The sequence below is a fragment of the Pelodiscus sinensis genome, chromosome 1 (assembly GCF_052426305.1).
Source record: "Pelodiscus sinensis isolate ZL-2025 chromosome 1, ASM5242630v1, whole genome shotgun sequence".
NCBI classification, from domain to species: domain Eukaryota; kingdom Metazoa; phylum Chordata; order Testudines; family Trionychidae; genus Pelodiscus; species Pelodiscus sinensis.
In genome coordinates, this window is record NC_143052.1 from 111,485,290 (window position 1) to 111,498,011 (window position 12,722).

At 44.8% G+C, this 12,722-nt stretch overlaps 1 protein-coding gene across 10 annotated transcripts in view; it reads left to right on the forward strand.

Moving 5' to 3' along the window:
- CACNA1C (calcium voltage-gated channel subunit alpha1 C) overlaps nt 1-12,722 on the forward strand; it is a 630,647-nt gene that overhangs the window by 368,300 nt on the left and 249,625 nt on the right. For all 10 annotated transcript variants that reach the window (XM_089769299.1, XM_075896596.2, XM_075896633.2 and 7 more), the window contains one exon: nt 2,469-2,608. In XM_089769299.1, the coding sequence (XP_089625425.1) occupies nt 2,469-2,608 (140 nt within the window). The remainder of the gene's footprint in view (nt 1-2,468; nt 2,609-12,722) is intronic.

A 12,722-nucleotide genomic window follows, 5' to 3' on the forward strand; every position in this document is an offset into this window, starting at 1 on the left:
ATTGAGACAATGTCCTTTCTCCCCATTAACCTCCCCAATAACACCATCCTTGCCACCATGGATGTAGAAGCTCTATATGCCAACATCCCACATGAAAACGGATTACAAGCAATTAGAAACATTATCCCAGAAGACACCACTGCCAATCTGACAGCAGACCTATGTAACTTTGTTCTCACCCACAATTATTTCCAGTTTGAGAACAACTTATACCTCCAGATCAGCGGTACAGCCATGGGTACTCGCATGGCCCCACAGTATGCTAATATCTTTATGGCTGACTTAGAACAACATTTCCTCAACTCACATCCCCTTTTACCCCTTCTCTACTTACGCTACATTGATGACATCTTTATGATCTGGACGCATGGCCAAGAAACACTGGAGACATTCCATAGAGATTTTAACAATCTACACCCCACCATCAATCTCAGCCTGGACCATTCTGCATGAGAGATCCATTTCCTGGACACCACAGTACAAATCACCAATGGAAAATTAGAGTTATAAGATCAAGAACACATATTCCTGCTCATCCAGAAATATAATTTATGCTATCATGTGCCAAAAGTGTCCGTCTGTTTTGGACATTGGACAAACATCTCAAACACTTCGCCAAAGAATCAATGCCCACAAAACAGATATTAGACAGGATCACAAAGAAAAAACAGTTTCTTGCCATTTCAACCAGAAAGGACATTGTCTCAATGACTTGATTACCTGCATCCTGCTTCAAAGACCTTTTAAGACCACACTTGAAAGAGAATCCTCTGAACTGACATTCATGCTTAAATTCAACACTTTACGCCTAAGTTTAAACAAAGACATTAATTATCTTACCCATTACAAAGATAGCTTCCCCAATTATCACCTCTAATATCATTAGCTCGCAGACATTTGCCTCCCCCCATCCCCCTTCTGTTCTGAAATTTGATTTGTCCTTTTCATATGTGTTCACTTTTTTAAAAAAACTGTATCCTTTGGTATATATGGTTGTGACAATTTTCTTCCACTATTTGATCTGAGGAAGTGGGTCTGGCCCACGAAAGCTCATCACCTAATAAACCATCTTGTTAGTCTTTAAAGTGCTACATAGTCCTGTTTTTTGAAGGTAGTTAGGTAGACATAGCAGGTTAGACTCTGAAATCTAGGATAGGGGATGGGCTTCAGAATCTGAGCTCCAGCCTGACCAGTCACATCAATGAGCTATCACACAGCTGTCTCTAGCACATCTGTGGACCCAGGCTTGCTCCCAGTTGCAGTGTGGATATCTGATCCTGGGACAGCTGGGCACTACTTGTGTTCTAATGCTGCTCTCAGTGCCTTTGCAGTGACTGGCTAGGACGTGGGTCAGGGGGACTGGGGTCTCTGTTGCCTCAACAATGCTGCTGCCTACTTCCACCTGGGAATAGGAAACCCAGAGTTAAGAGAGAAGTTATGTGCATATTCGGACACCTGAAGTCTCCTTGCTGAATCAGACTGTTTTGTCACTGCAGATGATTTCCTTTGTGTGTACCAAACTCTGGCTTGCATTTCCGAAGTTGCACATGTGAATATACTGATGAAACTAAAATGAGGGTAACTATCCCCTGAGGGCACGTCTACACAGCAGGGCTAAAGCCGGAATAAGCTACACAATTTGAGCTATGTCAATTGCATAGCTTAAGTCGAAATAGCTTATTATGGCTTTTGGCGCTGTCTGCACAGCAGAGTTAAAGCACTCTTCTTCCGACTTCCCTTACTCCTCTTACAATGAAGGTTACAGGAGTAGGAGTAAGAAGTCCTTCAGCTCGACATTATTTTGACAATGTCAAAATAACTGCTTGTAGTGTAGATACAGACTGTGTTATTTCACTGCTGTGTAGACATAGCCAGAGTGTTAATTGATCCATGTGACCTGTAAATCATTTAGCACCTTCATACATCAGTTTTCCCCCCAATAATGCAGGAGGAAATCTCACAAGACAAGTGAAGAGTTTTGCTTGGTGTGATGTGTGTGTCAGCAGGTCCACTCTTCCACTTCTCCTTTCTCTCCACAAAGCCTCAAATCTATCCACCTTTGCCCTTCAAAGGGCAAGAGGGTTGGACACAGCTCACTCTGGAGCCTGCCAGTGCCTATGAACACATCCTCCCAAAAATAAGATACCTTGAACAAGCACGATACCTCCCAACACTGGGGTTAAGCATTCTGCCTCAGCAGAGTTTACAGTTTCTGACAAGTCAAGGGCCATGAAACTTGCATCCTAACCATGCTGCCCTGCCGCTAGCCTATCATGCTGGCCACAGAAATACACAAGTTGGGGAGGAAAAACTCATTGGGTTTAGCACTGGACATTCCCAACTGGCTCTGGTGGGCCAGTGATCGGAAGGCTGAATAGATAAAATGTAAAAAAGGTAAATAGTCTCTTACCCATTGGTTTTCAGCACTGAGCTAATTGTGGTCTTTCTTTTTTCTCTTTTCTCTCCAGGAACGAGTGGAATATCTCTTTCTCATAATTTTTACAGTGGAAGCATTTTTAAAAGTAATAGCATATGGACTTCTCTTTCACCCCAACGCTTACCTCCGCAATGGCTGGAATTTACTAGATTTTATAATTGTGGTAGTAGGGTGAGTACTGTTGTCTTTTTCCATGTTCACATTGGAACACTTTGGGTATTGGGAATTCCAAATGGGTATATTATAGAGGAGAGGGGTGCATAGGCTTCATATGTATGCTTATTTGACTGACTATATTGCATATCCCGTCTTTCTCGTCTCTGCCACCCATCTTCCCAACTCACCCAACCTGCAGGCTCCCTCTGTTTACCAAAATATACTGAATTCATAGTCAGATCCTTCACTGGTACTACTGGCATTGCTTTGTTGACATCAGTGGAATAGTGCTGATTTCCACCAGCTGGCTTGCAATGTGCAATCTTGGCATGGCTTTTCTGATATCATGTACCTCCAGCTCTCTAGATCCCATTCCAGGACTTTACCTGTTTCTGACATATAAATTAAACCACTTTTTAACACTCGTGGAGGCAAAAAAAGAGAAAGCAACAAATACTACTGGGCAGTGTATAGCTGCATCTCAGACTCCTGAGTGTAATCCTGATGAAAGACAATCAAATAAATTAACCCTTGACAGCTCCATGGCTGTGGGAAGGAATCGTTCCTGGGATTTACCATTACTTGTAACAATGGGCCTCAGATCCAACAATCATTTCAGAAAATAAACTGTTAAAAGATGTCCCACATTGGTCCGTTATTGGACTTGACCACTATGAAGGTCAAGCAGGGAGCAAAATTTTCAGGAATGAGGAGTTTATTTTGATGAAAATGGCCCTACTGATTGTTTTAAAAGCCCCAAACAAAAGAAAGAATAGAAATACAGAGAATGTATTGGATGACCCACATTTTCTCTAACAGAATGTTTTTCAAAGTTTTCCATGTGGTACCAGCATGTCTGAGACATGGGGAGCCACTAAAGAGCTTGTGTGAGCTTGGAAATGAGCTTCATCATTCCCTTAAACCTTCCTAAACCATGACCTCTGAGAAGCCAGAGGAATTGTGAGGCCCTGGAGAAAAGCATCCAGTCAGCAAGCTCTTGCTTTCTAGATACCCCATAGTGACTTGTGCAATGCCGCTGAAGCTGAGATAAGTTGTTGGCTTCAGGAAAGGAGACAGCCTGGACACAATTCAACTTCTATACACTTTTTCAGAGTGACTGTGCTTCTGCTTCCTGACTCTCTTCCCAGAGAAAACTCTGGACCTCCACATGCAATAAAATTCCTAATTCCCTTAGGGATTAGAAGTTCAATAGTGGAGTGATGTCTGCAACTCTTATGGGCAGGTATCCAGTAGGTATCTCAACCTCACTACTGAGAGTGTGGAAAAATCATGGGATGAAGTGAAGGGTTTAATGTGGAGATAATGGTACATTATATTGGGTTAGAATTAGTTGAGAGTTAGAAACTTGGAAAGCAACAGGACAAGCTCTTTGAATTGTAGTTAGATGAAGGACGCATAATGTGGGATAAATTAACCCTTCAGGCAATGAGACTGGGTGGTTGTCTCCTGAATGATTCTTCCCTTCTATCTCCAGCCTCATTTCCAGAACGAATTCAATGTCCCACCAGAACCCAGGCCCTCCCCTGTCCTTCCTTTTCCAGTAGAAACCCTTACCTCTATTGCCACACTGTGTACCCAAAAAGGGCAATGTTAGCAGCCAAAGTCTCTTATGCTTGCTGCCCAAATCCATTGACCATTGGCCGCTTGTCTACTTGTATGGAGGAACTATAAGCTATAAAACTTTTAACTACTCACCATTGCTACTGCTGCTATGCTTTTTGATCCCTGCTGCTTCCAGAATGACAGCTGTAAATGGGGGGAGGAGTTCCCATCAAGTAGCAGGTGGGACAAATTGGAACCTATTTTTCATCCCAAAATAGCGCCCCCTGCTGCCTAGACTCTCCTTCCTGTTACAGTGCCCCACTATTTTGAGGCTCTTACCTTGGTACCCCCAAAGGAGTAAAAAAATCCCACAGGAAGTCAGGGACATCTGCCCAGTGATATATTGGTTTCCAAAGATAAGTCTGATTCTGCAACCTATAATCATGTAGCATTCAGTCACCTGGCTGGGGCCTGCTGCTCAATATGAATAAGGGTCTTATGAATCTGATTGTTTTCATTTTTATGAGGATCTTTATAGAGACTTTTAAAAAGAAGACAAATATTTAACCTCCTTTTTCCATTGCCAGGTAAAAGAACAGGGTTCCAGAAATGCTAGATTAGCATTACAGGCCATCCTCACTATAAGTCCAAGATACGTTCCAAAAAACATGGACTTACAGCGAAACAACTTAAAGCAGGAATTTTTTTCCCGTGGCTGACTTCCATTTGTGCAAATTGGGGGAGGGGGGCTTGTGCACAGTTTAAGAGTGGGGAATGGGAGGACTTATAACACATCAGTTCCTACAAGCATCAATGACTTTAGTGTGGAACAGATGTATACTGGGGATGTATACAGCAGAGATGCCCTGTATATCGAGTTTAATGTGAGTTTTCCTGTTAGGCCTGTTAATCAGCAAGATGATATTCAGGCTGAAATTTATTCCCTTGCCGGTGACAAAGGCAGCAGCTCTCCACTGTGCTGTTCTGTCTCCTCTCGTGTTCAGCAACATTTAGTCTGCAGCTGGAGGAAATAATCTGACAGCAACGGCAACAGGGGAAAGATTATACATGTATAAACATGGCCAAGACCCCTAGGTCCCAGTTAAATAGTAACAATTGCAAGCAGCAGATTCTACTTCAAGGCTAGATGGGTTTCTCTGATGTTTATCTATTTAGACTGGCTCATACAGCACCATGCCATAGTGTAGTGTGCTGCTGCTTCTCCAAGCAGACCCTACTTACCTAAAAATTTGCAGAGATAACGAACGCTGTTTGCCTGTTCTCCCCTGCTTGCTCCCTACTTGTTGTTTGAAAATTGCAATATAAACCCAAGCTGCAGTTGCACCATATTGAAAATTGAATTGATTTTGTTGGAGGGGCAGGAAGTTTTGCAGCTTTCCCAATTTCCTTTTTTTATTCTGCCTCCTGCAAAGATCCCTTATTGATCAACCCTTTTCTTCCTGCTGAGAGGAGCCAGCCCTGGCTTCCTCTGGTCTCAGTTGGTGCTGCTGGAAGTGGTTCCCGTGGTAACCTGAAGCCGTGGCTGGGAAACATAGGAAGCATTCATCTGAAGGTGGCTATGCATGCTGCCTACTGTATCCCATCTTCGCTCAGGCTTCCTTATCATTGAGCACTGGCTCGTTAATGAGACTTCAGAAGTGAATCAGCCACTAACTAAAAAAATGTGATGTCCGTTCTAGCCGTACTCAGTGTGGCATTTAGACCAAGAGTGGGCACTATACGGCCTGCAGGCTGGATCCGGCCCACCAAGCTGTGGGATCCGGCCCACCAAGCCATTGGATCCGACCCACACCTCACCCTGCTGAGACCTCCCCAATGGCTGGTGGGTCCCCTCTGCCAGGGCTACGTGGTACCTAGAGGGAGCTGCCAGCCATTTTAAGCAGTGGGGCATGCCCCAGGGGAGGGAGAGGCACGCGAGAGACTTCATGCCAGGTCCAGCCCTGGACAAGCCTGTGTTGGGTGTCCATATGCTCCCAGGGTGGGCAGAACTTGAACCCAGCCACCTTGTGCTCCTGAGGCAAATGCTGTGTGCCCTAGTCCACTCAAAAACCCCAGCACCTCCACCTCCCTACCTTCAGAGGGACCTTTGTCCCAACTGTTCAAAATGGCTGGTGGTTCACTGTAAGCATCGTGCAACTCTGGTGGGGGGGCAAGAGAGCTTGTGCGTGCCACTGCCTCCAGCAGCAGTCATTGGCCTGAGGGCAGGAGAGTGCGCAAGGTCTCCTCCTCTCTTTCCATCTCCCTTGGGGTACGTGGCACATAGAGAGAGCTGCCAGTTGTTCAAACCAGCTGGCGGTTCCCTCTAGGCACCAGATGACTCTGGAGGAAGGGAAACAAGAGAATTCATGGCTCTTTTGCCCCCGGGCCCTGCTCCCAGCTGCAATGATTGTCCTGGGGGCAGGGGAGCGTGTGCAATGTCTCTTGCCCCGCAGGGATGAGTGGCCCTGAGCAGCACAGGGAGGGAACCCATGTGGCTGAGGCTGCTCCAAGAGAGAGCTTGCCTCGGGGACCCTGTTGGACTGCTGGCCGGGAGCCACCTAAGGGAAGTGATTCACAGCCAGAGCCTGCCTCCAGCACCTCTGTCCCTGCTACTTCCTAACTCCCTGCCAAAGGTCACCACCCAAAACGTCTACACACACATCCTGTCACAGGTCACAATTCCCTCCCAGATCCTGAACCCCCTGCTACACCCCTCCCCAGTTCAAAATTCACTCCTGTACCCCTTACTCCTTCCTGGATCCCGTATCCCAATCTGCTGCTTCAGGTCACAACCCCCTACTTCACTTAAGCTCCCTCTCAGACCCCACACCCTTTCCTTTACCCCGAGCTCCCTTCTGCACCCAACATCCACACCTCCAATATAGAGAAGTTCAGCCCTTGCCCACTTTCCAAAATCTTAGAGTAACCCCCCACCATCAAAAATTATTGCCTATCCCTGTTCTAGACTGATGGCTGTGATGCTCAGAAACCCAGTTTAGAGATAGTGAATCTAAATCTCTTTTCCCTGCTATTACCACTCCTGTCCTGAATACATGAGTTCTACCTCATAATACCACAGAAGGGGCCAAACTAAAATGGAAGCAAACAAAGTACAAAAAAGTCTTATTATTTTCCTTGGACTACTGTAGGCATTAGAAGTCTCCTACATCCTCCTCTTCATGGTAGAGAAAGCAAGTAAGCCACTGACCTCTTTTGACTTAACCTACCTTGAAATGGCAGACTCATTAACTTTTTATGTTTCTTAAGCAAAACACAACCAGGAAATGTATTCTCCTAAGCTCTTGGCTAATGCCAACTGCTAAAAACTAAAGACATAGGTAATTTAGAAGGATGCAGCTCAAGGGTGCTCATGTAACTTTGTAGACTGGAACTGCTTCTCACTTTCTATTTGTACCACATCCAGGCTGATGGAGGCCTCTGAGTCTTATTGATCTCTCAGGGGAAAAAAAACTTGCCTTCCTGTAGTAACTGTTCTCTCAGGGCTGACTAATACAGACATAGTTGTAGTACTGTAGCTTAGGTCAGGGAAAGTCACAGAGGTTCATAGGATGGCAAAAAAGGAAGGTGCTTTCCTGGTAATATTCAGAAAGTGGAACCTGAACCAGTGGTTCTCATACTTATTTCATCCCGGCCCCCTTCTTTGTGTCTGTAGTTGTTTATGCTCCAGCACCGCAAGTACATATACCACCACGCAGATTGTAAGGCAACGCTGCACCAGCAGCAGCCCAGAGGTCAGGGAGGCAATAGTGGTATTTGTCAATATCACTTTTCACAGCAGATTTAGCAACCCATCACCACCCTTATTTCTACTCTGCTGTTGCACCCTGGGGCTGACAGCCAGAGTCCCAGTGCTCCAGGGCTGACAGACAGGGATGGGGCTGGGGCTGCCTCCTGACTGAGGGATTGAGGGAGGGTATGGGAGGAAAGTCTGAGCCCAGATTGCAGGGCTCTGGCTGTCAATCCCAGACAGCAAGACTCTGGCAGTCCCCTTTTCCCTGCCTCCCAGATGTGCAAAACCCTTCTGCACAAGTCCAGCCACCTGGGCTGAAAGAACTTCCCTCCCCCCAGAAAAAAGCCCACAGCTCGCACCTCCCTAGATACACTCCCATGCCTCCTTTGTCTAAGAACTGCTAACCCAGGGGTGGGCAAACATTTTGATGGGGCCACTCCAAGGTTTTGGAAAGTGGTCAAGGGCCACATTCTTCCATGGTATCAATGGAGGAAGTGCAGGGTCTGGGATGGAGGTTGGGTGCAGAAGGGAGCTTGGGGTAAGGGTTTGGAATGCAGAAGGGAGAATGGAGTCTGGGAGGGAGTTGGGGTGAAGGAGGCAATTGTGACCTAGGGCAGGGAACTGGAGTGCAGGGGTCTGGGATGTGATCTAGAGTAGGAGGGGATTGTGATCTCAGGCAGGAGATTGGGGTGCCAGATCTGGGAGGAGGTAGGGTGCACGTGGAGTAGCAGGGCAGGAGTGGGGGGGGGGGGGCAGAGGGTTGGGAAAGGGAGGGGCTGAGTTGCCAGATTCTGGCCAGGAAACTTATCAGCCAGCAGCCAAACCAGCTTGCCTGCAGAGCTAATGGCTTGCAAAGCATAAAATGTTTCTGCTTGCTCAGCAATGTGCTTGAATGAGCAACCGAGCAGGAGGGTTGTTTGTGCTTTGTGGCTGCCTGTTATTCAAACAAGCAGCTCCCATTGGCCAGTTCTGTCCAGAAACCAGCCAATGGGATTGTGCTGAGGGTGGGAGCAGCGTCTGAATCTTCCCCCCATCCTTTTAGACTCATAAAGAGAAAGCTTCGTGCAGCCACGTTTCTGATCAGCATGTGGGGCTGCGGGGCAAGCAGGGGAGCTTGCCTGGGGCTCCCCACTGCCTCTGTGGGCCAGATCCAGTGGCTTGGTGGGCCGGATTGAGCCCGCAGTCCATATTTTGCCTAGACCTGCACTAACCTAAAGTATTAACTTTTAAAGACTTTCATCACAGCTATCACTTGCACTCATTCTGCCATTGGAATCATCTTCTTTAAATATTAATTGGAAAAAAAGAGAAGGACTGAATGGGAATGAAAAAAATGTACATACAAAGAACAATTATTTAGATGCAGCTGTGGAGAAGGGAGCATAATCAAGGACAGTGTCTAGACTCTCCGTAAATCTAAACTCCCATTTTTTACACTACACCAGTGCATGCTGCTTGAAGATCTAATAGAAAGAGACTATTTTGATATTGTTCAGTATTTTCAGGTAGACAAGAAGATAGGGAATGAACATTCTGCAAAGCAACCTACATAAATACTTTATAGAACCAATTAGCTGCTACACTTTCTCCCTGCCTTCAAAAGTTGGGTCATCTGCCGCCTGAAGAAATCTGTGACTTCTTTTGGAGTGTGTTGTTCTATGATGGCCAGAGGAATCCAGCTCAGGAAAGGAGAAGAGCATTAAAAGCAAGGACTAAATCTAGATTTAAAGGAATTCCTTCTGAAGAAAGACGCACTTTAGACTTACAGGCTTGTAACAACTTATCTGTCTTGCAATATGGTAGATCTGCTTTCTGAGCAGCTAAGTCCTTTAAAGCTTGATCTAGCTTATCCTCAAATAGCCTATGACCTTTCTGTGGCAGAGCCATTAAATATTGCTTTGAAGAAAAATCTCTTTGCACAGGTATCAGTCATAAAGCTCTGTGTTTAAGAACATTGCTAGTTAAGAACAAAGATCACAGTCAAGCTGTCTAATGAAGCGTATCCCACAACCACTAATCATTAGTTAAATTGTTTCCCAGTTCTTTTGATTTTGTTTTTATCCTTTTGGAAAATAAAGGGTTTTCTGATACATGAGTTGTCCTTGGAATTCATAACTAAGAAGGAAATTTCCTCTCTTGAGAAAAATGACTTGAAAGTTTCATGTTACAAGAATATGATTCTTTCCAGACAGCATGTAATGCATTTTCTAAGAGCAATATATTCTGAGAACCCACAGTTTCTACCAAGAGAAAGGTATCCTAGTTTAGAGAACAACCTTACTTAGATTGTGCACTGAAGGTATTTGCAAGGGGTCAGAAATTCTGAACAGATTCAGAAACTGGGGTGTAGAAATGGGCCTTTTCTTAGCCTGTGGGGAATTTTCTAAAGGGCAGATTCAAGCACTTCCACATTTACAAACCCTTCCTGCTGTTAAAAAATAGCCATATTTAAAGGTGAACTGTAAAGCCAAACACACAAAAAATGGCCTTTCTTTTTCTTTTTCTTTTTCTTTCTTGACTCAGTCTCAAAGGCATTTCTCTGCTTGGTATTTGCATTGGAAATAACAGATCTTCAGTTCCCTCTATTTGTAATAGCCCCTTGATAAAATCTTCTCTTAGACAATAAGAATCTGCAATCCTGCCACAAAGACAGGGAATAAAAGCTGCAGGCCGGCCTTGTCATGCCACTATTGAAGTCCACCAATCTGCCTGAGGTCCTCCAAACAGAATACCTTGTATGTCAGATGTAAAAAAGACCACAAGAAAAATATTGGGGGGGGGGGGGGGGGGATAACAAGGCTGTCTTCATACATCGAGAAGAAACAAAAGTCAACAAACTATTCATCTTTTATTTGTGTTGTAGTTCATCTTTAAGAAATGAACCAAAACTGGATGTAGTGACCCCTAAGCTGAGATACAGAAATCATTTATTCATGCTCCTGAACCCTCCACAACAGTTTCAACAGGAGGTGTAAAATATGGTATCCCGTTGGAAATGGAAGAGGAAGTTAGGTTGCAGAACATGCTTTTCTGAGATGAAATGGGGTAGACTCTCATATGCTTTGGTGAGGTGCTACGGGATCTTCGGTGGCAGCAAGATTATAGACTCTTGCTTTTACATCTTATTGAAAATGCCTCCATCATCACAGTGGTCTCTCACATCATTCTGGGGGAGTGTTTCAGCTAGTTTACCTACTGAGGATACGTCTAGACTACATGCCTCTGTCGCCAGAGGCATGTAGATTAGGCTACCAGACATAGTAAAATGAAGCGGCGATTTAAATAATCGCCGCTTCATTTAAATTTACATGGCTGCCGCACTGAGACGACAAACAGCTGATCAGCTGTTTGTCGGCTCAGCACGATAGTCTGGACGCGTGGGTATGGACATCAAAGGTATTTGTCGACCACCCAGGTAAACCTCATCCCAGGAGGCATACCTGGGTGGTCGACAAATACCTTTGATGTCGACACCCGCGCGTCCAGACTATCGCGCTGAGCCGACAAACAGCTGATCAGCTGTTTGTCGGCTCAGCGCAGCAGCCATGTAAATTTAAATGAAGCGGCAATTATTTAAATCACTGCTTCATTTTCCTATGTCTGGTAGCCTAATCTACATGCCTCTGTCACCAGAGGCATGTAGTCTAGACGTACATGGCAAGAACTACGGAGTCAATCACCCCACTTCCTCTAGTATCTACTGTAGGTTTTTTCAAGAGGTTTTCATAAAAAAACTGACCCTTGGTTGTCTTGTGAATGAGGAGGGACAGGATCCTATCTTGAGGCCCTCATTTATTTCATTGTCTATCTGTGATCCCTGTAGCCCTCTCAGTATTTCCGATGGGCTCAGGTTTTGTCTTCCCTTGGTCCTGCACTTTAATTTGCAACACCAACAAACTTTAGATCCTTCCCTCTACTCTCCTGCCTCTTCTCACATTCACTGCATAGCTGTTAATTTTTTAGCAGTATTTTAAATTAAGACTTTGAATGGAGTCAACCAGCTCTCCTACCATAGTTGCCAAGTTCTGTGTAGCACCAGCTGGGACATTTTATGGAAATGTTTTAAAAAGCTAAAATTCACATTTGCAAATAACATTTATATAACCAGATACTTTAGCTTAAGAAAATTAGTGGTGGTGAAAGGTACTGGCCTGAGGGCCATAAAGAATGGACATTTCTTTTTATCTACAAGGCAAGCTTCTTACACGAGGGGCCCTGCCAGCATGCCTCAACCTGGAACTACATGGATTGTCTCTAAAGGCAATAGGGGCTGTTCCCTTCTCCATGGCCCATGTAGTTTTTGACTTCTTTGCTAAGACTGCCAGTTAGTTCAAAGCATGAGGATGAATTTGTGGCATGGGAGCTAGAACTCACACCCCTGAACTTACCTGATCTAGCAGCACCATTGGATGGGAGCAACTCTTTTAATCTGTTTAAGTCCAGCTAGGTTCAGAATGAATTCCTAGGTGACAGGCTTTGTGGTTCCTTAGCAATGCTCTCAGCTATCCACTCTCCTGATAAATGCCAGTGTTGTACCTTGAGAGTGATGTTTACTTTGTTGAAAGATAAGTTTATTAAATCACGTTGTGACCTTTCACAGGCTGGGACTTCCACTTTCTGTGCATGTGGGCAACATCTCTGCTTTCTTCAAACACATTATAATTAAGTGCCTCACCCTATTTTAAAGAGATACCTCCTATTAACCAAAGTAGAACACTAACAATATCACAATCAAACAGGTCTGAGAATCCAAATTCATCTCTAATTAAAATGTTCTGTAATATGGCATGACATCATGTCAACAATTGCCTTTTT